At 44.8% G+C, this 23,519-nt stretch overlaps 1 protein-coding gene across 9 annotated transcripts in view; it reads right to left on the reverse strand.

Annotated features, from left to right (window-relative positions):
* PLEKHG1 (pleckstrin homology and RhoGEF domain containing G1) overlaps window positions 1–23,519 on the reverse strand; it is a 229,386-nt gene that overhangs the window by 132,749 nt on the left and 73,118 nt on the right. For 2 of the 9 annotated variants that reach the window (XM_070073416.1, XM_070073417.1), the window contains one exon: window positions 4,270–4,523. The exons of 6 other annotated variants lie outside the window; for them this stretch is intronic. In XM_070073416.1, the coding sequence (XP_069929517.1) occupies window positions 4,270–4,327 (58 nt within the window). In that variant the 5' untranslated portion in view covers window positions 4,328–4,523. Of the gene's footprint in view, window positions 1–582; window positions 1,077–4,269; window positions 4,524–23,519 lie in introns of those variants that run through there. One more of the 9 variants, XM_051854238.2, reaches the window with a different exon arrangement.

Raw genomic sequence — 23,519 nt, forward strand, 5'->3', positions numbered from 1 at the left:
TTAGAAGTCCCAGGTCTAGACAGAAAAGAATGAGGTCAGGTATTCCAAAAGTATTTCATCCTAATGAAAATTTATTTCAGGGATGGCCACAAGACCCTTATGAACTAAGTCACTAGGAGAGCTACATTTTTGCCACCACTTCTTCTATTGTGGCCTCACGACAATAGTAGCCAAACAGAAAATAAAAATAATTAATGGAGAAACCCAGAAGCTAACCACTTTTTCCATTTCCCAAACCAGAGTTAATAAAGTGATATGATTTACATTAACTGGTCAAAAGTCAGTCCACCTTTTCTGTCTTACCAGTCCAACACAAATATCACAGAATAAGGATTCCATCTGAAAACAGAAGCTTTGGAAGGAAAAGAAACTGCAGATAACAATCTCTTACCACCGTGTGGCTTCTGAGGCAAGCAGCACAGACCTCCCACGAGGGAGCCCGCCACAGTCCACAGTAACTCAAGAAAACCAGACTAATTCACCGAGTTATTTGGAGGGGGTCAAAAGCAGGCAAGCTGGCAATCACCTCTCTGACGCCTTCCAGAAAAGCCATCCAGTCACATCAAGGTGGCAGCAACATACCCTGAGTACGCAGTCCCCCTTGGTTCTGTGGCGCGGCCCTTCGGGGAGAGCTCCGATTCCTCCAGCCTCTGACCAGGGCCCCCACCATGGTGGTGGACAGCATGCTCCCCGGGCAGCTGCAGTTCTGCGGGAGTGGGTGGTGGGCAGCCTGGCCAGGCTGCCACCGCAGGGGAATCCTGTCCTCCTTGGAGGTGCTACACCCAAGGCAGACAGGTCCGGGCAGTTCCTCCCGCCTTCGCCTTGGTCCTCCACCCACAGACTCATCCCTGTGTTCTGTTAGACCTCCTCGGGAGACGGGGGAAAGTCTGGGAGATCAGACAAGAAGACACAACAGCAGAGACACCAGTGAGGACGAGGAGTGGACTTGCTCAGTAAAGGAGAATGGCCAGTAGAGATTAAGGAGAAACACCGGTCTCCTCAGCCAAAACTTTCTGATTCTGCATCTTTTTACTTAAAGGAGTCCAATTTTTTTCTCTTTAAATTTTATTTACTCACTTGAGAGGCAGAGAGATAAAGGGATGGGGGGAAGGGAGGGAGAGAGAGAGAGAGCAAGCGAGCTAGTTCCTATCTCCTGGCTCACTCCCCAAATGCCTGCAATAACTCAGGACTGGGCTGGGCGGAAGCCAGGAGCTGGGAACTCAATCCAGATCTCCCATGTGAGTGGCAGAAACCGAATGACTTCAGCCATCACTGCTGCCTCTCAGGGTCTGCACTGGGAGGAAGCTGGGGTCAGGAGCCAGAGCCTGGTATCACTGTAATTGAGACACGGGAACCTTAACCACCAAGCTAGATGCCTTTCCCAGAAGGCCAAGTCTTCACTGCTCAGAAATGACTGCCTGTGCAGGGGACGAGGCAGGCCATGCACCTGGTACCTATTTCTCTTTTCTCAGCCTATTTTCAATTAGAACAGCTTTGAGACAATTGCTTTTCAAAACTGAAACATTCTTCTACATAAACAGAATTTGTTTGCAATACATGGAAAGTTTTTCTTATGTTCTGAGTGTTCTTCCAGAGTTATGTTGGCTTTTGAGGATGAGGAGTTGGCTAAAAAACAATAAAAATTCACAATCATGTATACTTGCAATGGCTTAAAAAACAAATTAACTCCTATGGCCTAATTATTATCTGGTTGAACTAGTTGAAGTTGCTTCATACTGAGTAGGTAGTTTCTGAGTTACATACAAATAGTATGCTGCTCACAGCTGCCCCCTACTGGTCAGGATGGCAGCTGCACATTGGTTGAGACTGATGACTGCATTACAGCTACGGGAGGGACAAGTAGTTCTAGAATGTTCTAGAATCTTTAAGAATCCATAGAATCTCTCTATGCTCTATTCGTTCGATATAGGTAGTAAAGATTAAATTGAGGGGGCCGGCGCCTGTGGCTCATTGGCTAATCCTCCACCTGTGGCACCGGCATCCTGTATGAGCACCGGGTTCCAGTCCTGGCTGCTCCTCTTCCAGTCCAGCTCTTTGCTGTGGCCCGGGAAGGCAGTGGAGGATGGCCCAAGTGCTTGGGCGCCTGCACCCACATGGGAGACCGGGAGGAAGTGCCTGGCTCCTGGCTCCTGGCTCCTGGCTTTGGATCGGTGCAGCGCCGGCCGTGGCAGCCATTTGGGGGGTGAACCAACAGCAGGAAGGTCTTTCTATCTCTCTCTCTCACTGTCTATAACTCTACCTGTCAAAATTAAAAAAAAAGATTAAATTAACTGTAGGTGGCCTGAGGCAGTTTTGATAATTTTTTTTTAACTGTCATCACTTTTGTGGATTACAGAGACAGAATGATCTATACCTAACTTCACTTTCTCCCCCCCGCCAAGTCACACCTTATTTAATAAGATCAAATTGTTTCTGCAAGAGGCAGAAGATTTCCATAGTCCCCCAAGACAGATGACACTTTTAAAAAAATGGTTACTCATGGGGCTGGAGTTCTGGTTCAATAGGTTAAGCTGTTGCTTATGACGCTGGCTTCCCAAATGGACGCCAGTTCAAGTTCTGGTTGCTCTGTTTCTGACCCAGTTCCCTGCTAATGTGCCTGGAAAAGCAGCCGAAGATGGCCCAAGTGTTTGGGCCCCTCACCCACATGGGAGACTCAGAAAAAGCTCCTGGTTTTGGCCTGACTCAGACCTGGCTATTGCAGCCATCTGGGGAGTGAACCAGCAGATGGAAGATCTCCATGTCTCTGTGTTGCTGCCTTTCAGATAAAGAAATATTTTTTTAAATGACTTTATGTAATTTATTAAAGAAACAGTATTTTAAAGATATGTGCTTTCAGATGCAACTTTATAGTCTTTTGGCTCACATTTCCCTAATCATCATTTCAGATAACTAATTTAGATAACCTTTGGTGTCACTGTGGATAGAGGGTGGGGATTTAAGACAACACAAGAGTGGAGAGCTGATGGCTCTCCTCCGTCAGCACCACACTTCAGGGCAGCATTCAGCCAGTGCAAGCCCACGTGGCGAGGGCAGCACGTGATGACAGGTGCAACTCCTGCTCCCCTTGCAGGTGCATCTGCTTCCTCATTGGGGCATCGTTCCTTTGTCCAGGGCTCCTTCGGCCACAGAGCACTTAGCTGAGCTCAGATGAGTTCAGAGTCGCTCAGGAAGCAATGCTACCTCCCTGCAGAGCTGGGGAGGGGGCTCAGGGGGAAAGATCAGTAGAACAAGTGCTCAAGCTTGGGGTCTGATCTCTGTGTGGAGGAGGAGACGAGCAGATGGTTCTGTGTCGCCCGTCAGGCGGCAGGATCAGGAGGCAGGAATACAGGAGTCTAGAATCATCTCTGTCTAGAACTCAGTGTCTAGGAGTTCTAGACTGGGCTGGGAATGAGGAAGCAGCAGGGACTCTGGGAGAGGCTCCATCAGGATAAGCCTAGGCCAGCTTGGCCCATCCGTGGAGAAAACACAGTGACACTGAAATCAAAGGATTAGATATTAAGACCCCAAAGAACCCCTGCTGTTCTCCCAGGAGAGCTCTTCTGGGAGGACGTGGTCACTCCCGCTGCCCCACAGCTGCATCCCCCTCCCCAGGGAGCAATCAGAAGTTCCGGTGGGAGGCGTGGGCTTTGTGGCCAGAGCCATTCTGGAGCACAGCAAACTGTCCGCACTCAGCCATCAGCGGGGACTGGGGAGTACGTGAGGGAAACGGCAGGTGGAGCCACAGGATACCGCAGGGCAACTCCCCAACCCCACGCCTGACGTCCCCACGCGCCCCGTACGCTGTTATCCTTCCCTGAATGCCTGGTCGCAGCCCTTACCGCACCTGGTGGTGACATCTACCGTTGTTTGTCTCACTGCACCGGCTCTGTCCCAACCCCACCTACTTCCCTGAAACAGCGGCCCCACTGGTCCTGGCTTTAGACCAAGGATAACAGGAAGAAGCCAATTTTTCTAGACTGGGGGTTTCTTAAAGTCAGGCATGAGATCACGGAGGGCGATATCTCTGTGGCCAGTGTGGTGAACGCAGCCAGCACGCAGCTCATTGGGTGAGGAGAACGGACACTGAGCCAGGAGCCCAGCCATGCCCACACCTCATATCCACAGCCGTCAGCCTGCCAGACACTTTCCCCCTTCCTTGAAACTGCCTTGCTTGCAGCTACCTCCACAGCCACCTGGCTGCACGGGCATCTCCCAGTTCCACCTCGTCTTTTCTCCAACCGCTGCCCAGAATTCCCGCCTTTAACTTGCCTGTGAGGTTTGCACCAGAATGCAATTCGCCAAGACAGCAGATTCCTGCTCCTTCCATGCCACAAAGAGTGGCTCCATGTCTGCTTCAGGTCTCTTCTGCCTTGGACGCTATTAAGAGGGGGCCTGGGAGCAGCTCAGGGTTCAGCCGAACAGCAGCATCCAACCCTTTGTCATCTTTCACTTGCTGGTGGAGCAGGTGGGCGCTCAGTACTCAAGGTTTTCCCCGACAGGAAGCTAAGCAATGACCATGACTGCTGTGAGAAGCAAGAACAGGAAGAGGAAGAAGGGTGATGTCCTGCCTGCGGGGTCAACCCCACCCTTCCCAGCTCACACAAATGCACTTCCCGAAGGAGACCCGCGAGAGGCGACCCACGTTCTTCCCCCAGGAGGCCAAGGGAAACAGCTTAACAGCCAGTGCGTGAGGTCATCTTCCCCCAGATCGGTCTTCCGAGAAGATAACCGCCCCCTGCTCTTGTTAAAAGGAAACATGCCTTTTCTTTCGGTGGGATCTCTGGGAAAGCGAGATCGCTCTGAAGGCTGTGTGAAGGCCAGGGGCACTCACCACAGCCTGCAGCTCAGAGGTGTTGGCCCTAATTTCCTGTGGCAGTTAGGAGTTACCAACTGTCTTGTAAATCTCACAGATGCAAATGCTGTCCCAACCCACTCCATACAGTGGGTGAGGGCTGGCTTGGGCCGTGTGCTTCTCTGCAGTCTCTTAGGACGCCGCGCGGATGTGGACACACGGAGGGTACTTAGCTAACGCTGATTACAGTACTGCACGCCAGCCTGTAAGGACCTGGTTGTCTGCTGTGAAAACGTGCACCAAGCCATCAGAATGAGGCAGGACTTCAGGAAGGACTTGTTGGGGCATGGGCGGGGCTGCCTGGGGAGAATTTCCTCCTTGTTCCTGATGTTTCCTGCCATCAGGGTGGTGCTGCAAGAGCTCCCGGTCCCGCTCTGGCCTCTCACACACTTATGGGGGTGGGATCAGCGCCGAGCAGAAGGCCGCCCCGGGCAGGCCCGATCCAGCTGTGCCCTTCTGCTCTTCGGGCAGGGCACTGGCTGCCACGAAGCATGCACCCTGTTTCACTTCTCAGCCACATAAATTTCCACGTACGGGCTCTGCTCCAGTATGGAGAGGACTGCTTCAGTCCAGCCTGCTGGGCAGGAAGTCTTCCAGTTTTGAGTTTAGTGTGAGGATGTCCCCCTGCTCACAGGCCTAGCGCACTCTCTCCCCTGTCAGCTTTATCAGCCTAAAAGGTGAGACCCCAGGGGCTGCCACTGTGGTGCAGCAGGCTGAGTCCCTGTGGCACTGGCATCCCATAAGTGTTCAAGTATGTGTCCCAGCTGCTCCACTTCTGATCCAGCTCCCTGCTAGTCAGCCCTGCAAAGCAGCAGAAGATGGCCCACGTTCTGGGAGCCCTGAACCCTTCTTGCTGGAGACTCAGATGGAGTTTCAGGCTCCTGGCTTCAGCCTGACCCAATCCTGGCCATTGTGGCCATTTGGGGAATGAACCAGAAGATCGAAGAACTCTCTCTCTCTCTTTCTCTCTCTAATTCTGCCTTTCAGATAAATAAATAAATAAATCTTTTGAAAAAAGTGAGACCCTGGTCTCCATCACCTTACTCATTCGTTTTCATGTCAGATTGGTTTAGAACCTGGGTAGGAAGAGAGGGTCTTTACTGCTCTTTCCCTAAATCCCAACCTCTAGTAGAACGGTCCCTGCACACGGCATTCCAGGAACAAAGCAAATCCTGAAGAGTGAAGCTGCTGGCAGATCCTGTTCTAAGTGTGGGCTGTTTGTTTTCACCTGGACAGTTCGCAGCAGGTTGTGCTGGGCCATGGTCAGTTTTACAGCCCTGCAGATGGCTCTGACTGTGGCCCAGCGAGCAGCCGCGGTGCCATTTCTACTTTGGCAGCTAATTCACATTAAGATGACTTTGCCCAAGGTGGTTAATTCTTTCTCAAATGCTGGGTCTGCAGGTGCAAGTGGGGCTCAGGCCTTATCCCCATAAGCAGGTAGCTTGGTGGCCTAACCATGGGGGAGTGGGTATTAGCAGGCAGGCGGCCATGGCTGGCCCCTAAGCCCCACAGGTGCAGTGTTTTTGAAGCAGGTGTATTGAGGAAGACTCTATAGGAAAAGGAGAGCCTTTGTGCTCACTCACTCTTTGGACATCAGCAGTGAAACAATTACTGCAAGGCACAAGCACTCAAAGCACCAGTGTTCCAAATCCCATCCTGCACTTAAGGCCAAGAGGAAACTGACAAGGGCAACATTTGGATTCGGGGGCCCATCCCCAGGTTTGAGGGTCCCACACTAAGGGTCTCGAGTTGGCTCTAGATCACTGGGCTCTCTCCCTTAGATACCACAGAGAGTCTGCTCTGGACTTAGCAATGGCCTTTGGATCAAATAACTGCATTTAGGGGAAATAGCTGTGCACAGCTCTAGGGGAAAGAAGATAAAACGTGGTAACTGACTTTGATATGGAGCCTTTTGTGTACTATGTATGGGTTTCAAACAGTTCATGAAAAAGAAAAGAATCAAAAGATATTTATTTTTGGTACCTATGCTTTTTGGAAAAAAAAAAATCCTTGCCCTGGTCATTTCCCACCTGTACTGCTATATTCTTCAGAATGTTCTCCTGGATGGGGCGGGACTATTGAAACAGAACCTTCCGGACTGCAAGCATGATGTCATGCCATACGTATCCCTTCAGATGGAAACTCTTCCATGTCTTTCCACTTCTCCTAGGATGAGATCAAAATCTTTAACTCGGGCTATGATGCCCCACACGTCCTACTCCCTGCCATGTTGCTAACCTACTGGCTCTCTCTACACACTCACGGCTCTTCTCCAATCCTCAGGGCTCACAGCCTCTCCACACTGCCTGTTAGCTCCTGACACAACTACTATTAATCTCTCAGAGCTGGATTCAGTCATCACCTCCTCAAGAAAACACCTGTATTTCTCCCTGTCTGGCATTTATAGTTTACAATGACGGTTTCTTTACAGGCCTCTCCCTATGAGTATCGTGTGATAATATTGCTGGAAGGGGCATGAGTTTTTGACTCATTTCAAATTCCCAGGGTCTAGAATAGTGCCAAGCACTTAGTGCATGTTCATCAAGTATTTGTTGAATGAATGAGATAAAATATTGTGCACTGGGGACTTTGGTATACTTCGTGTGACTTTATTGCTAGCACAGATGTTGTAATTTGCAAAAACACACTGCTGTTTCTAATCAGACACTAAATTCTGGTAAAGAAAGCAACCTGTAATTATCAACTAATTCCCATGGGAAAACATTGTCCACTTTATGATATTACTTTATTTTACAGATTCTTCAAAGGGAGCAATTTGGCGAAAGATGGGTGGCCCATGCCTGTCTCCTATTGCAACTCAATGGTCACATTTCCTCTGCTCCTGGAAGGTCCTTATTTCTGCACATAGCCATAAAACTCACAAAATTTACAAATTATGAAAGAACTCTGCAGCATCAAATTAATTATAAGATTAAAACTTGGATTTACAAATATTAACAACTCAAACTTGCATTAAAACATAGCAACTTAAGAAATAAACTTAAGGCAATGGAGTCTTCTCACACCTAACCCTTAAAACACTGCAAAAAATTTATTTTCGCCTTATACCAAACAAAGGCAAAAATTTACTTTCTCCTTATACCAAAGAAAGGCAGGGAGAACTTCTAAGAGGATGGAGCCTTCATTTACCTATGTGGCTTCAGAGGAGTTTGTTGAAAATACTAATTTTGTAGAAAATTATTCACATATGCATCCTTTTATTTTTTTTCATGGTTGTATTTCTCATTTTCTCAAAAAAAAAGTAGATTGAGTTTAGGCTGATTACTGGTTTACAGTTAATTGCTACTCAGAGATAGGGGGCTTTAAAAACTGCATCAATGATAGCCTAATATGGTAAAATCCAGGTTTTTAACTCAACTTAAAAGCCTCTAAGAAATATTTTCTTTTTAATCCAACATTCATTTTGCCCGTGAATAATTAGAACAGAATCAACACTTGGTCATTGGAAACAACCATCTGCATTAACAAAATCTTTGTTTCTTGTAATTCTACCCTGAAATTGAACCCTATTACATTTTAGAGCCCTCCATTAAATTAATATGGAACCTGAAGTCAGAGAATGTGCCAACATTTCTCCCTCTTTTTTGAAGAGTACACGGGTGGGTAAATTACAAGGCGTTGAGTGACTTGGATTAGTCTTTATCCCTCTTGCACAAAATTAATTCCTACCATTTACATCAATTAGATTGGGTCAAGATGGGTAACTCAGGCTGAACCTAATAAAAAAATTATGTTTACCAGGGCATCTGAAATGAACATGGATCTCTTAATAATTGTTGTTTACAAATCAAGTGTTATTAAGGAGCTAGATTTCTCCAAGCTTATAGAATTTTGAAGCTTAGTCAGGGACTGAATGGTTTTAAATGCTTTCCTCCAAAAAGTGGAGGACGTGTATGGATATTTTGTGTTTGGCCACCAGGTAATACTCATACCCAGATGTAAGGCATCAAAATTACTATTTGTATTAAAGACAAGAAAGCAAATGGAAAAGGCCTCATAGGGGCTGGTGTTTGGTACAGCAGGTTGTCACTGCCTGCAATGCCAACACCCCCTGTTGGAGTTTCTGCTAGAGTCCCAGTTACCCTGCAGCCACTAGGGGAGTGAACCAGCAGATGGAAGATGTGTGGGATGTGTGTCCTTCTATGGATGGTCACAGAAGCCTTTCCTGGTGCACCTGTCATTCTCTCTCCCTTCCTCTTGCTCTCCCTCTTTTTCTCCCCCTTCCTCACCTTCGTCTCCCTCTCCTTTTCGCTCTTTCAAATACTTTTTTAAAAAAAATAAAGAAAAGGCCTTATGTCTCCCCTCTTCATTATTACTGAGAACATTTGCTACTAGACTTTTAAAGTAACAAACAGCTAAATGGGGTTTCTACTTAACAAAATTAGTGCAATCCCAGCTAGGAGTACCTTTAATCAGGTAAACTCCCACACGTGGTGACCTCCCTTTTACCTCTCAGTGGTCCAGACCTTTCTTGATGCCACTGGAGGACTCTCCCCTCCCCCTTCCTTTTCTACCATGCCTGTTGGAGGCTCACAAATCGGGCCATCCTCAAACCGGTGCCAGCATCAGCAGCTGCAAGGAAACAAGCATGGACATACAGTTCTGACCCACAGCCTTAAACGGTGGTAGCTACTATTATAAAACAGTATGAAAGATAGTATGACAATTAACATGTCAGGGATTAAGCAAGCTAATACTTTTTGACCCAAGTTAAGTAGAAAATGACTGCTCAGACAACAGGCTGTGGAATTCAGAATTTCTTTTGCAATGAAAACAATTCTATGGGCCAGCCATGTCTGCGCTATTATGGGGAACACAGGTGGGCCCCCTCACCTAGTCTAGTGTTTGTGTGTGTTGGGAAGGGGCCTGTAGCAAGAAAATGTCCCTGGGTGGGATGATTTTTGAATGGAGTCCAGAAGAACAAATAGGCATACAAAGGAGCCATCCAATCTAGACGAGTGGGATGGCGGGGTGGGGCAGGTGTACCATTTGAGAGAGAGGGAGTGCCATATGCAGACACAGGGTCCCTTTTGGGGGAACTACAAGCAATGCATTAAGGGAGACCCTGTGTGTGTGTGTGGTGGGAGGAGGGGAAGGGTTAGGAAGGAAAGAAACAAGAAAGAAGACTATAAGAGGTCATCAGGAATCAGGTTTCACAAAGGACCTTACGTATGCCTCTAGCAAAAAGAGCTTGGACTGGATGTTCTCCATGGAGGAATCCCACGATCAGAGCTGTGTGTTGAAAAGAAGACTCTCAATGAGCCTGGGAAATAGATGGGAGTTTGTGAGGACCAATATGGAAATGGAGACGGAAATGGAGACCAGTTAAGGAAGAGACGATGGCAGCTGAAGTGAAGGTGGCTGGAGCAGGGATGAGACCCCTTGGGAAGAGGTGGGCTGTGAAGACAGGCAGGAGTTGGAGGGCAGTAAAGTCCTGCGGTTATTCAGCAAAGTAACCAATCCTCTAGTTTTAAGCGATCAGGCTGTCTTTTATCCATTATAATTAACTTATGAAGACATTTTTGAACATGTACTATTTAGTGTTTTTGAATTGCACTACTCCTTGAGGTTAGAAATGCTTTTGGGCCGGTGCCGTGGCTCAATAGGCTAATCCTCCGCCTGCGGCGCCAGAACCCCTGGTTCTAGTCCCGGTCGGGGCGCCGGATTCTGTCCAGGTTGCCCCTCTTCCAGGCCAGCTCTCTGCTGTGGCCAGGGAGTGCAGTGGAGGATGGCCCAAGTGCTTGGGCCCTGCACCCCATGGGAGACCAGGATAAGCACCTGGCTCTTGCCTTCAGATCAGCGTGATGCGCTGGCCGCAGTGCTCCAGCCGCAGCGGCCATTGGAGGGTGAACCAACGGCAAAAGGAAGACCTTTCTCTCTGTCTCTCACTGTCCACTCTGCCTGTCAAAAAAAAAAAAAAAAAAAAAAGAAATGCTTTGAACCCCATTGTTCACAGCTGGTAGCACTGCCCTTGCCCCAATGCTTGTCTCCACCATTCCTTTGGGATCAATCCCCGGGAAGAGCTCTGCAGAGTCAGAGGGATTTCATTCTCATTGCAGACCCTCAGGTTTTCTCCAAAAAGACTGAACAGAGTTTACACTGTTGGCACTGACACACGAGCACATCCTGTTTTCCCACACAATCTTGTCTGGGGTGGCCTTTGACTTTTGTTCCATCTGTAGGTATAAAATATTTTCAGTTTTAAATTTATTTAAGTTAAATATATCTTCATATATGGTTCTCTATTTGTCTTCTTTCATGTGAAATAGCTCTTCATATCTTTGGATCACTTACCCAATTAGAATCTGATATGCTCACATTTATATAGATGCATGTGTGTATAATTTTCTAATTTCTGCTATGCATATTTTCCCATATTGTTGCTTCATTTTGCTTTGCCTTTAAAAGGTCTTAACTCTTATATATTTGTCTATCTTTTCCCTTTTTATTTTTTTTCTCCTTCAAAAAAATTTTCCCCTTCACAGCAAAAGCTGTGCTACTTTAGATCTAGGATTCTCTAGTTCACGGCATTCACCGTGGGGCCTACTGTGAGGCATGTGACCTGAATCTTGGATATTTTTCCTTTTCTATCTGATCTTGTGCTAGTAACTTTACTTATACTAGTGTTTTCCTCGATTCACCTAAGTTTTATCGGTATTTGATCAGGATATCTGAAATGTTTATCTAGCTTCATTTTTCATATTTAATTTCATCTTTTTAGATGTAAATAATCCTCATGCTCATTAAAGACAACAGGCCAAAAGAAAACCATCTCAGGAAAGGGGATAAAAGGTTCAAGATGATCCGGATAGACTGGAAGTGTGGAAAACAGAGAGGAGGCTGTAGGAGCTCCCTTTGCCAAAACTCCACCTGCAAGGGAGATGGAGCACCTGGCTATAGGCAAACACTTTGGTGTCTGACAGATCTGAGCACGCGCATTGTTTCTGCTAGTTAGGAGCTGTGCAACTTTTGGCACGTGTATTATTAGATTTTTGTCATTATAATGAAATACCTAGGACAGGCTGACTTTATAAAGGAAAGAGATTTCTTGAGCTCACAGTTGGGAGGCAGAAAGTCAAAACACCAATGGCACAGCTTCTTGCAAGGGGTCCCCCTAGCTGCATTACCTACTGGTGGATGGCAGTGGTGCAAGGCAAGTGAGAGCAGAGAGCACAGCTCAAAACCGGAAGCCAGAGAAGCTGTGGCCCCACAGTCACTGCCAAGGGCAGCACCCCTAATGTCCTACAGACCTCTGCTAGGCCCCAGCTGTGACGCTGACAACCAAGCCTCTATCCCGTGAACCCCTAGGGGACAAGCCACACCCAAGCCACAGCAGCAGCTCCTGAATCTTGTGGATCAATAAATGGTGAAGGCTGGGAGATGACCTTCAAGGGGTGTTATCACAGGGCGATAGAGGAAAAATGATCAAGTCCATGCAAAGAACTTACCCCTCACTCTTGGCACATGGTGTGCTCCCCAAATGTTGCCTGTGGTTATTAAATACTTCTCACCTGGGTGGCTACAAGAGCTCATACAGAGGTTGTGTGTGTGCCACCATATTTTCAGGTAACAGAGTTCCCCATTAGTGTGCATCTTTTCTAGGAAATGTCTAAGATATAATTTGGCACCGAGCAACTTGAAATAAAAGTGAAATGCAGGTGCCATAAATGTACAATGATTGATAATGATAGCTTGAACTGAGTCTCTGGTCTTCATTTTGGCAGAACTATTTCTCAAATGAGGTTATATAATTGCTGATTCTGAGGCAGGGCAAAGAGAGCTTAGACTGAGCTCACTCATTCCGTCATCATTATTAGAGTAAAGCAGCAATTAGCCAAATTCCTCAAGAGATGAGAAGGTCAGCCGAAGTGAACTTTCTGGTGACTTAAGGGTTAACGATAAAAACTTCTTTCAACCCTTGTTAATTTCCCCTCCCCTCCAGACTGAGTTAGGCAAGTTCCCACCTTAGTAAGTATAGCATCTAAACCGTAATTTAACTTTCTCTGATGATTCAGACTTTGGCTGTGCCTCAGGGTCAACTCTGTGAACAAAAGCTCCACAGACCAGCCTTGAAGACAGGTGGGGAAGGCTTGCATGAAGACTGACAGGGTGGGGGTGGGCGCTGCCGCACAGCGGGTTAAAGCCCCTGCCTGAAGCACCAGCATCCCAAATGGGTGCCGGTTCTAGTCCCAGCTGCTCCACCTCTGATCCAGCTCTCTGCTATGGCCTGGGAAAGCTGTAGAAGATGGCACAAGTCCTTTGGAGACCCAGAAGAAACTCCTGGCTTCTGACTTCAGATCAGCTCAGCTCTGGCCGTTGCGGCCATTTAGGGAGCAAAACAGCGGACGGAGGACCTCTCTGTGTGTGTGTGTGTGTGTCTCTATCTCTTTCTGTAACTCTTTCAAATAAATAAACACAAATCTTTAAAAACAAAAAAGACTGATAAGATGACACACACCCAGAGGGTTTCCATTTTCCTTATATAAATCTTCATGGCTAAATACTATGTGTGTGTGGAGGGGAGGGAGAGAGACTTCCTTCTGTAAACTGAGTTCAGAAAAAAGTGGTTCTCAGAGCCACTGTTGTGGCATAGCAGGTTAAGCCACTGTCTGTGATGCCAGAATCCCATATGAGCACCATTTCGTGCCCCCATTATTTTTTTAAAATATTTATTTATTTATTTGAAAGAGTTACACAGAGAGAGGAGAGGCAGAGAGAGAGAGAGAGAGAGAGAGAGAGAGAGAGAATCTTCCATCTCATGGTTTGCTCCCCAATTGGCTGCAATGGCCGGAGCTGCACCAATCCAAAGCCAGGAGCTTCTTCCAGGTCTCCCACGTGGGTGCAGGGGCCCAAGGACTTGGGCCATCTTTCACTGCTTTCCCAGGCCATAGCAGAGAGCCGGATCAGAAGTGGAGCAGCCGGGACTAGAACTGGCGCCCATATGGGATGCCGGTGCTTGAGGCCAGGGAATTAACCTGCTGTACCACAGCACCGGCCTCGTGCCCCCATTTTTCTCCACTTCTGATCCAGTTTTCTGTTAATGCATTGGGAAAAGCAGCAGAAGATGGCCCAAGTGTTTGGGCCCCTGGACCCATGTGGGAGACCCAGATGAAGCTCCTGGATCCTGGCTTTGGCCTGGCTCAGTCCTGGCCATTGTAGCTACTGGGGAGTGAGCCAGAAGATGGAAGATTTCTGTCTCTGTAATTCTGCCTTCTGAATAAATAAATAAATCTTTAAAAAGAGAAAAAATGGTATCTTAACATTTTACTCAAATACAGGTGTATATAGTTCTTGAACTGAAGGGTCAGCTAGCAAGTATGTAGGATCCCCAGTGGATCCTGCCATGACCAGCATGGGGGCCAAGTGAGCTACAGCTTTGCAGAGGTCACAAGTTACACAGAAGGTTAAAAATAATTCAGTACCGAAGACATGTGCATATGGTCAAAGATAAAAAGGTCTTCTAATTGGATAGAGATGACCTTAAATGTGTTTTTGGAGATTGTATGCTTGATGATTTGCCCTTAGGAGAGGATACTACAGGCTAATTTTCTATGGCATAAGGGCTGCAGATAAATGCCAAAACTCTATTCCCAGACCTAAATTATATAATCAGAAAGACACCATCCGAACTGCACATCAAATAGTCTCGCTTTCTGGCAGACTATGAAAAAAAATCAGTTTCAATGTTTGAAGTAGGCATTTGTTTATATAATGCAACCAGCCATGACTGCCAAACACAATAATTAAACGCTTTAACAAGTGAGAAGCCTTGCCAGAATATGTAATTTGAGGGGGAAAATAAGCAGAGAGTTGATATATAGCAGAAAATGCTGAATTATTTATTTCCTGCTGCTCAGAGGCAGACACCATGCTGGGAGTGTACCTGTGGAAACCTCAAGAGAAAGAAGAGTATCAGAGGCATTAGTTATTTTATTTAGCCTCACCTTTCTTTGTCTCTATAGACGGTGCCCTTTCTTCCCACCCAACCTTGAAAACTTACGATTTCTCACTTTCTTGTCATTGTAAAATTGCCTGTGTGGAAATGAAATCGACATCTAAAAAGAAGCAACACATAACTATGTTCTCCTTCAATCATCACCTAATTTTTCGTACTGTCATATTTCACCCATATGCTGCTACTGGTGAAGTATGGCATTGATGGAATACGGGTTTACAGATTCAGTGAGCAACTAATGTGATCTTTTCCCAGGATTCAGCTTCTAAGACAATGAGCAGATCACCTGTAATCTTGATGTTCACTCATCCCCACCACCAGGCAATGTCAATTTCCTCTGGCTTACCCCAGAAACGTAAAGGAACAATAGAGAAGGGAAAGGATATAGGAGTCATTGCCAGGATTTCCACAGAACATCAAGGCACCCAGTAAAGCTAATGTGCTCAGTGGATGTCCATGCAATTAGGCGCCAAAGGCCTGCACAGTATAGAGGTAACCCCTGCAGAGGGAATCTTTGCACAAGTTATAAACAATGAGATCAGCGAGGAAAATACTGGAAAAATGAGACTTCTGGTATCATTTTCTTTTCCTATTACTCAAATGGTGGCTCCTTGACACCATCTGAGGATCCTTTACGTGGCCAAGAGAGTAAGTTCTTCAGTCTCAGGACCTCCTGTGGCAAAGAACCATGGTCTATTGACTGGCCTAAAGCACGAGGCCTCTTACTTGTTACCCCTTTCCCTCCACTGTCTGCAATTCATTCTCTACAGATGGAGTGTGGATATCCAAAAAGCTTAGCTGGATGACATCACTCTCCTGCTTAAAACCTATAAATACATTCTCATTGCATTTACAACAAAAGCCAAATGCCTAAACATGGCCAGCAAGGCTGTGCATGGCAGAGTTCTCATCTCTCTCTCTCCAACCTGATCTCCGTTGCTCATTAGCTCTCCCTCTCTGGTTTTCATTAATTCAGTTCATTATTTCTTTTCCTTCCCATCCCAACTTCAGATCTTCCCTAACCACCGCTGATCAAACCCACTCTCTTAGAGTGCCTCTGCTTTTCCTTCATGGCACTCACCATGGTGTAGAATTAGACACTTACTGTGGTTTTAAAAGCCATCCCCTCCCTGCGCCACAAGACTCTGCTCTCTGTGGGTGTCACACTTCTACCCGAACCCTTGTACTTCAGCTTTCAACCTGGCACATGGAGTCCTTCCACCATGCTGGCTGTGTGACAGACCGAGCCAGTCACTGTCTGATTCCTCACTCAACCAAGTCCTAAGTGGTCTTGGGCTTCGGTTCTTTTACCCATAACGGCTCTGCCCTGTCCTCATGAAAGGAACTCTCTTTAGAATGGAGGAAAAAAAGCAATGTAAGAGCTGCTACTGTCATGCCATTTCCTTCAAATGAGCTACTATTTGGGATCAACAGCAAATCCGCCCTTTAGCTATGTATGCATAAGGGATCCATGGTTTCCTTACAGCCCTAGGGTACACAGGATACCCAAAAGTTTTGCTGAATGAACATGTGAATGCAAATACTTTTTTTTTGATCACCTTGAGCTTCAGAATTGATATGATGGCAAAACTCTAGGGGGCGCTCATCCTGGGAGGAATTTGTGGTCAACAGTGGGTAGAGACTGAGGAGCAGGTCTAAGGAGATGTAAATGGTGGCCCCATCTGGGGCTTCACTATTGTCATTCTGGATTATTCTTCCAGTCCTTTGCCCTGTTGTTACACGTATTCCGTGCTACGAACACATTTATTTTATACATATCTTCACAAAAATGATTAAATGAATAATATTCCTTATAAAGGCAATGAGATAAAGGTCAGTGAGAGGCTATCAAAAAAGGACCTACTTACGTCAATTTTTTATTAGAAAAATAACAAATATTACTGATTTTTGCAATTGATTTCTCATTTTTTATTTACTTTGAAAACACAAACACATGTGAAAATCAGTATCTTTTTTCTTCTATCAATATTCATGTGGCTTATGAAGAAAAATAAGCAACCATCTCAATGAGGGACAGCGAGAAAAATTAATAAAGCCACTGTTTTCTTTAAATACAAAAAAATCCCTTAGTTATCCCAGGAATGGTTTCAAAAGGAAATTAGAAATACATCTTAGTATCAAAATCTGGGTTAGAGCAATGTCAACATGAACACTTTCGCTAGAATCTGATTGAAGTTTAAGAATCATTCTTTGCATTGCTTCACAGGATGATGCCAAAAGGATTAAATGAATAGTTCAAGTATCTTTGACAACAAGGAAAGTCTTGAAAGTAATTTAGGCAAAAATTTAACCCCAAAGAGCATCTTATGAGTTCACATGTCAGCTCATGGGTTACCTCTCCCCTTAGATGAAAGCTTTACAGATTTGAGAAGATTCAGGCAGTAAACTAGGTCACAGAATGACCTCATAGGAAACTGAAAGCCATCCCAGAAGTCTCTTCAACACCCCTACACCTAGACAAAAATCATCTTTTCTCCTTGTTCTTACTCATTCTGTGCAATAAAAACACATCCAAGCTATCTACAAGTCTGACTCTTTCTTCTTTCTTTATTTGAGGGTTCACTCTAAATCAGAAACCTCTTTTTGTCTTCCCTGAACCCACAGTGTAGCAGGGCAAATGTCTGAGTTCAAAGATGACCATCGGTTGTTTACAATGATCTTAATTTAGACTTTCCTACAGAATGAGGTGGGGGAGGAACAAGCCCTGAGCAGAAAGCTCAAATTAAAATGCTTAAAAATAAATCTGGATTAACAATTGCTTTGAGTCATCACTACCATAAAATACTAAGATTATTGCCAGATGTACAAAATATATTGGGCACAATAATTTGGCTCCCATTTTATTTGCATTTAAAGTCAAATAAGACAAACTCTGTTTTGTATTACATAGTACAAAGTAGAGGGATTGGAGAAAAATTTGCACCTTGCATCACCAGATATTTTTCCAGAAACAAAAACCTAAATAAATGAAGCACTAATGTCTTAACCTGTACTCTTTCCCTGCAAAGAATCCACTTATTTTCAGTGATTGCAAATGAAGCATTTGATTTGAAAGTCCTTTGTGTTGGTATTTCAAGTCAGGCCTGGTTAGGAACATTGTGCCCAGCTCTCTGGAATGCTGAACTCTTGACTTGGTCACCTGCCAGCCAGAAACCATGGAGACCACTATGTTCTAATGCATCAGGAAGAGTTCAGGGCTCAAAGATCGCTTCAGACTACCCAATAACAGAAATGATGCTTCATAGATATAATTTCTATATAATATATAAGCTTCATATATAATTTCTCAAATGGACCATTACATTGTATAGAATAACTCAACACACACACACACACACACACACACACGCACCTAGAAACTGAACAACTGCTGGCTCTCTAAGAAAACCATAATTCATTTTTCAGAACTGGACTAGGAGGAGTTGAAAAATATTTAAGAGAACCATAAAGACCTAAATCACTGTGGACTTTGTTTGGAAGGTGTTCTGGTTGTTGAAGCCTCCCATAATTTTTGTTTTTAGCAAATCTTACAGGTAGAGTAGCCAATGGTTTATGCCTGTTCTTGGCAGGCACAAACCACAGTGAGGTTCTCATTCAGCTTGTGCGGGCAGCAACATATAGGAATACCTGGGCACATGGAGCCTTCTGTAATTCATACAAAGCTCCCACGTCAAACAACCAATGTAAAAGAACTTTCAACCAACTTTCAGAGTCAGTCTTCAGTATTATAGTCCTCAAAAGAATTATTTGTACAAGGCTACTTCAAAAAGTTCACGGAAAATTGAATTAAAAGATATGTTGGTAGAAAAAAATTTAAAATCCATACAAATGGAGGGTCTTCAAAAAGCTTATGAAAATGAGTATTGACAAAAAACTATGCAAAGATTTAAAAAAATTGTATCAAAATAAATTTTAAGTTCCATTTGTCTATACACTTTTTGAAGTAACCTCGTATATAAGTATTTCAGGCCCCTCTGCATCCAAGTTAACCTTCAAATACTTCAGCTTTCTGTGTCTATACACATACCTTGCAAATAGACAAGAGACCTTATCATTTTTATACCCACTGACTGGGAAATCTTTTAAAGGGAGGAGCAGTACTCTACAATAAGTAGGTAGTTTTGCTTGCTATTGTCAGTGAATTTACTATCCTGGGTAGTTCTAAGGGAGAGTCAGTTCTGCTTTCCATGACTTCATTTCTTCCCAGACTTCTGAATTCAGTTTCTATCCAAGTTCTCCAGCAGCAGAGGCTGTGGGAGGAAAACCAGGTTGTACTTTCTCCTGAGTAATTTTAATGTAAATTCAATTCAAAACTTCCGATGAAATTAATAAAACAAGGCTTAGATCTATCTGTTACAAAAATGAAAGTGTGGACTAATACAAACAAAAACAATGCATAGACTTTGGGAGGCTGTCGCTGGGCTCTATGCTTCAGTCTACTCTTTTCCAAGACACTTTATAACACTGGGGTGCATGTAACAGACAGAAGTCCCCCTGGTACAATCCCGGTCTTAGAGTTGCACTGAGATAACACAATGCTGGTTTTTTTACATTTGTTGAAAGTGCAGGATTTGACTAATTGAACAGCTTATGGAAATAGTCTTCTTAGAGTTAAACTATTGCTTGACTTCCAATCCAGCTTCCTGCTAATGTGTACCCTGGGAGGCAGAAGGTGATAGCTCAAGTACTTTGGTCCCTGTCACCCATGTGGGAGACTCAGATGTAGTTTCTGGCTCCTGACTTTGGCCTGGCCCAACCTTCACTATTGTAGGCATTGCAGGAGCAAACCAGAGGATGCAAGATCCCTCTTTCTGCACCTGTTGAATAATCATCCTACAGGGGGATGTAGAAGTTCGGCCTTCTTGGGGCACACAGGACCACTGAGGCCAAGATTATGCGTTACAAACTCTTTAGCCTTAACTGTACCTTCCTCCTATTATCTGAGCTCCTTAGTGGGGTCCTCCATTCTACCTCCATCAACTTCCCTGGTTTGTCAAACCTTAAAGAATAGAGGAACAAATGTCAATAGTGGGGTTTTATCACCTACTTTCTAGAAAAGAAACAACAGTCTTTTCCCAGTGACTTACACTGATACATTCAAGAATTAAGAAAAATCAGGGGCTGATGCTGTGGAGTAGTGGGTAAAGCTGCCACCTGCAGTGCGGGCATCCCATGTGAGCACTAGTTTGAGTCCCAGCTGCTCCACTTCTAATCCAGCCCTCTGTTATGGCCTGGGAAAGCAGAAGAAGATGGCCCAAGTCCTTAGACCCCTGCACCCTTGTGGGAGACCTGGAAGAGGCTTCTGGCTCCTGGCTTCAGATCGGTGCAGCTCCAGCTGTTGTGGCTGTTTGGGGAGTGAACCAGAGGAATGGAAGACCTCTCTCTCTACCTCTCTCTCTCTGCCTCTCATCTCTCTGTGTAACTGACTATCAAATAAATAAATAAATCTTTTTAAAAAAAAAAAAAGAAAGAAAGGAAAACCATCCAGCAGGAAGAAAGCTCCCACACAGCCTTGACATTAATTATTAAATCAAATCATTAGAGCCTTGACACAGTCAGGAACAAAAGTCCTTTTTTTCTTAAAGCTTTCTCATCTAATGACATAGTATTGTTGCAAAAGGACAACAACAAAGACATTTTGTCCTGCAGTGACAGTAGCAGGAAAGGCTTATGCAAGAAACTTGCAACCTATAAACAGATTGTATTCTACATCATTCTGAGCCCAAATTCAAGTCTGAAGTCAGGAACACATTTTCCAACAGACCTAGCATTATAAAGGATGCCCAAATTGCCAACATTGGTCCATTTAACTTGGGCACCAAATACCACAGGGAGCTGGGTTTCCTGGTTAGAACCCAGTCCCACCCAACCATCCAAGTCAGAAGCTTCCCTTAGGAAGTCCTTTAGCAGTTTAGTCTCCCCCAGCCTTGTCCCTATAGCCCACACTTGAATCCTAAACATACAGGAAAGAACACAAGGCATTTTTAGCTGAGAAATTTTTACTTAAAATAGAGCATCTCGCCAAGTCTACACTGAATGTAGTATGACTCCCACACACCAAAGAACAAAGCGCAGTGGACCAGGGCAGGTGTTGCACATGACTGATTCTAGACGGCAGGGTCAGCTGCATTCCCAGGACTTCTGGTCAAGGAGATCTCAGCGACTTAGACCAGAAGGTGAGGACGCCATTGCACCTGTCCACAACACAAGACTCCCTTCCCCTCCACCAAGGTGCCACGAAGTAACTTGAGGAATGTTGTCTAATGATGAAAAGTCTGCAGAGATGAGCTCCAGGGGTTGATAATTTATATTCAGACGTGGGTTTTAATTAGAAGATAAAAGAAGGATGATAAGTGAGGACAATGGGCAGAGCTGGTGACTCACCCGGCACTGATTTTCCACTTCTCTGACCTCAGTGATGTGTTTTGTCGGGGTAGCCACCTCATCCCTTCTACATGCTGCCATGGGGTACAGGTGCAGGCGACCCTGTCCCTGGCTCTCCAGCTGGGTCCTGATTTATCTAAGCCAGTCACTGCTTGGCATTCTCCGTGCTGTTACGGCTCTCATGATGTAAGCAGCCTCATCAGATGTGGAGCTTGTGAATACAGAGCACTGACTATATTTAGCTGGGCAGAAGGTTTGGCTCTTTTTCGCCATGCATATAAACAATGGAATTGTTACTGCACTTGTGTGTAACAGCCAGCCAGTGACCATGTAGTGGCACCTACCCAAGGAGCAGGGCAGAAAAATGGGAAGAAAGTGAGGCTTTAGGGATGTTGCTGGGTCACTGATCAACACGTCGTAAAGGCCGCTCTCCCTCCAGAGTGGTTTGGTGACGACTTTGTACTATACCAAGTTTGAGTAAGAGTCAGTACTCCAATGGAAAGTGTGCTATCTGATTAAGTACTAAAGACAGTTCGAAATCTTGCAATGGGGGAGATAAAAGATATAATCGATGTGAATGTGCTTTGAATATTAGGATGGTGTCTTAGGTGTCTCTAATTCTTTCTTCCTGAACATACACTAGTCAACTAAAATAAAATGCATTAATCTGTCAGTCTTCAATCAAAGATACAGAGTGTGGGTCATTTGCTCTCAATGGTTCACATGTAAGTCACATTTTGTTGAATCAAGAGACTCCACTATTCAGCCCATTTACTGAGCACATTCATCTCTTGGTATCCATAGGGACTTAGTTCTCAGATTGCCCTCAGATGCCAAACTCCAAGGATGCTCAAGTCTCATGCAAAATGGTACAGTATTTGCATAGAACCTACAGATTCCTGCTTTCAATCATTCCTAGATTACTTATCATACACAGTACTGTGTATAAATACTCTGCAAATGGTTTTTACACTACATTGTTTATGGAATAATACCAAAATAAAAAAACTATATATATTCGGTACAGAGATAATATTTTAAAAGATTTATTTATTTGTTTGAAAGGCAGAATTAGAGAGAAACAAAGGAACAAGGAGACAGAGAGATCGATCTTCCATCCACTGGTTCACACCAAAAATGGCCAGGACTGGATCAGGCTGAAGCCAGGATCCAGGAGCTTAATCTGGGTTTCCCACATGGGTTCAGGGGCACCATTGCTTTCCCAGCAGGGAAATGGAAGTGAAATAGCAAAGACTCAAACAAGTTCTCACATGGGATACTGTCATTGCAAGAGGCAGCTTAACCCTCTACATCACAATGTCAGTCCCTACATGCCTAATTTTTTAAAAATATTTTTGCCTGGCAGTTGATTGAATCTGTAGATATGGACCCGGAGGGTACAGAGGGCCAACTGTATACAAAAATTAGAAAAACCACATATTTGCCTTTAAGGCTAAAAGCTGATGGGCTTGGGGATAGAATTTTCTCTTTATGTAAATTCAAACATTTGATGTTTAAAATCAACTCCCAAAGCATGGGTGATTTGTCTAATTACGATTCTGAATGAACTTCTGAGAAGTTGTTGGAAAAAATTAAAAGAAAACCTTTTCTTGGCCGTCTTTCAAGAGGGTCAGAAGAGCAATCATGGAGGAAGACAAACAAATGAATGTGTTGAACATCTCAGCACAGGTCAGCAGGCTATGTCAACGAGTCTCTTCCCAGCTGTTTTCTTTGTGCTCTGACATGACCTTGTGAGCATCATAATCATTTTCATAAGCGCTTCAAGTTTCTCAGATAGGAAAGCTCATGTTCACGAATAATCATAAAAAATGGAAAGCCTTGAAATTGCATTTGTTGGCTTAAGAACCACAAAGTTGAAGATGGTTTCTAGGTAGATGAAACAGTTCACTGAGTTCCAAAGGAAGAAAGCCCTAACTCCCTCTTGAGAATCCAGTATTTTACTATTCTCTTCTCGCACGCGCTCAATCCTACAAGCACAGGCATAACCAATTTTAAAATGGAGCATGTCCCAAAAGGCTCTTGGTGAATGGTTGTTTATTCCTATGGGGTTCTTTTTTTTGCAGGGAGGGGGAGGTTATGTATTTATTTATTTATTTGAAAGACAGAGTTACGGAGAGGCAGAGAGGGAGACAGAGACAGAGAGAGGTCTTCCATCTGCTGCTTCACTCCCCAGATGCTTGCAACAGCCAGAGCTGTGCTGATCTGAAGCCAGGAGCCAGGAGCTTCTTTCATGTCTCCCATGTGGGTGCAGGGGCCCGAGGTCTT

The sequence above is a fragment of the Oryctolagus cuniculus genome, chromosome 5 (assembly GCF_964237555.1).
Source record: "Oryctolagus cuniculus chromosome 5, mOryCun1.1, whole genome shotgun sequence".
Lineage (NCBI taxonomy): Eukaryota > Metazoa > Chordata > Mammalia > Lagomorpha > Leporidae > Oryctolagus > Oryctolagus cuniculus.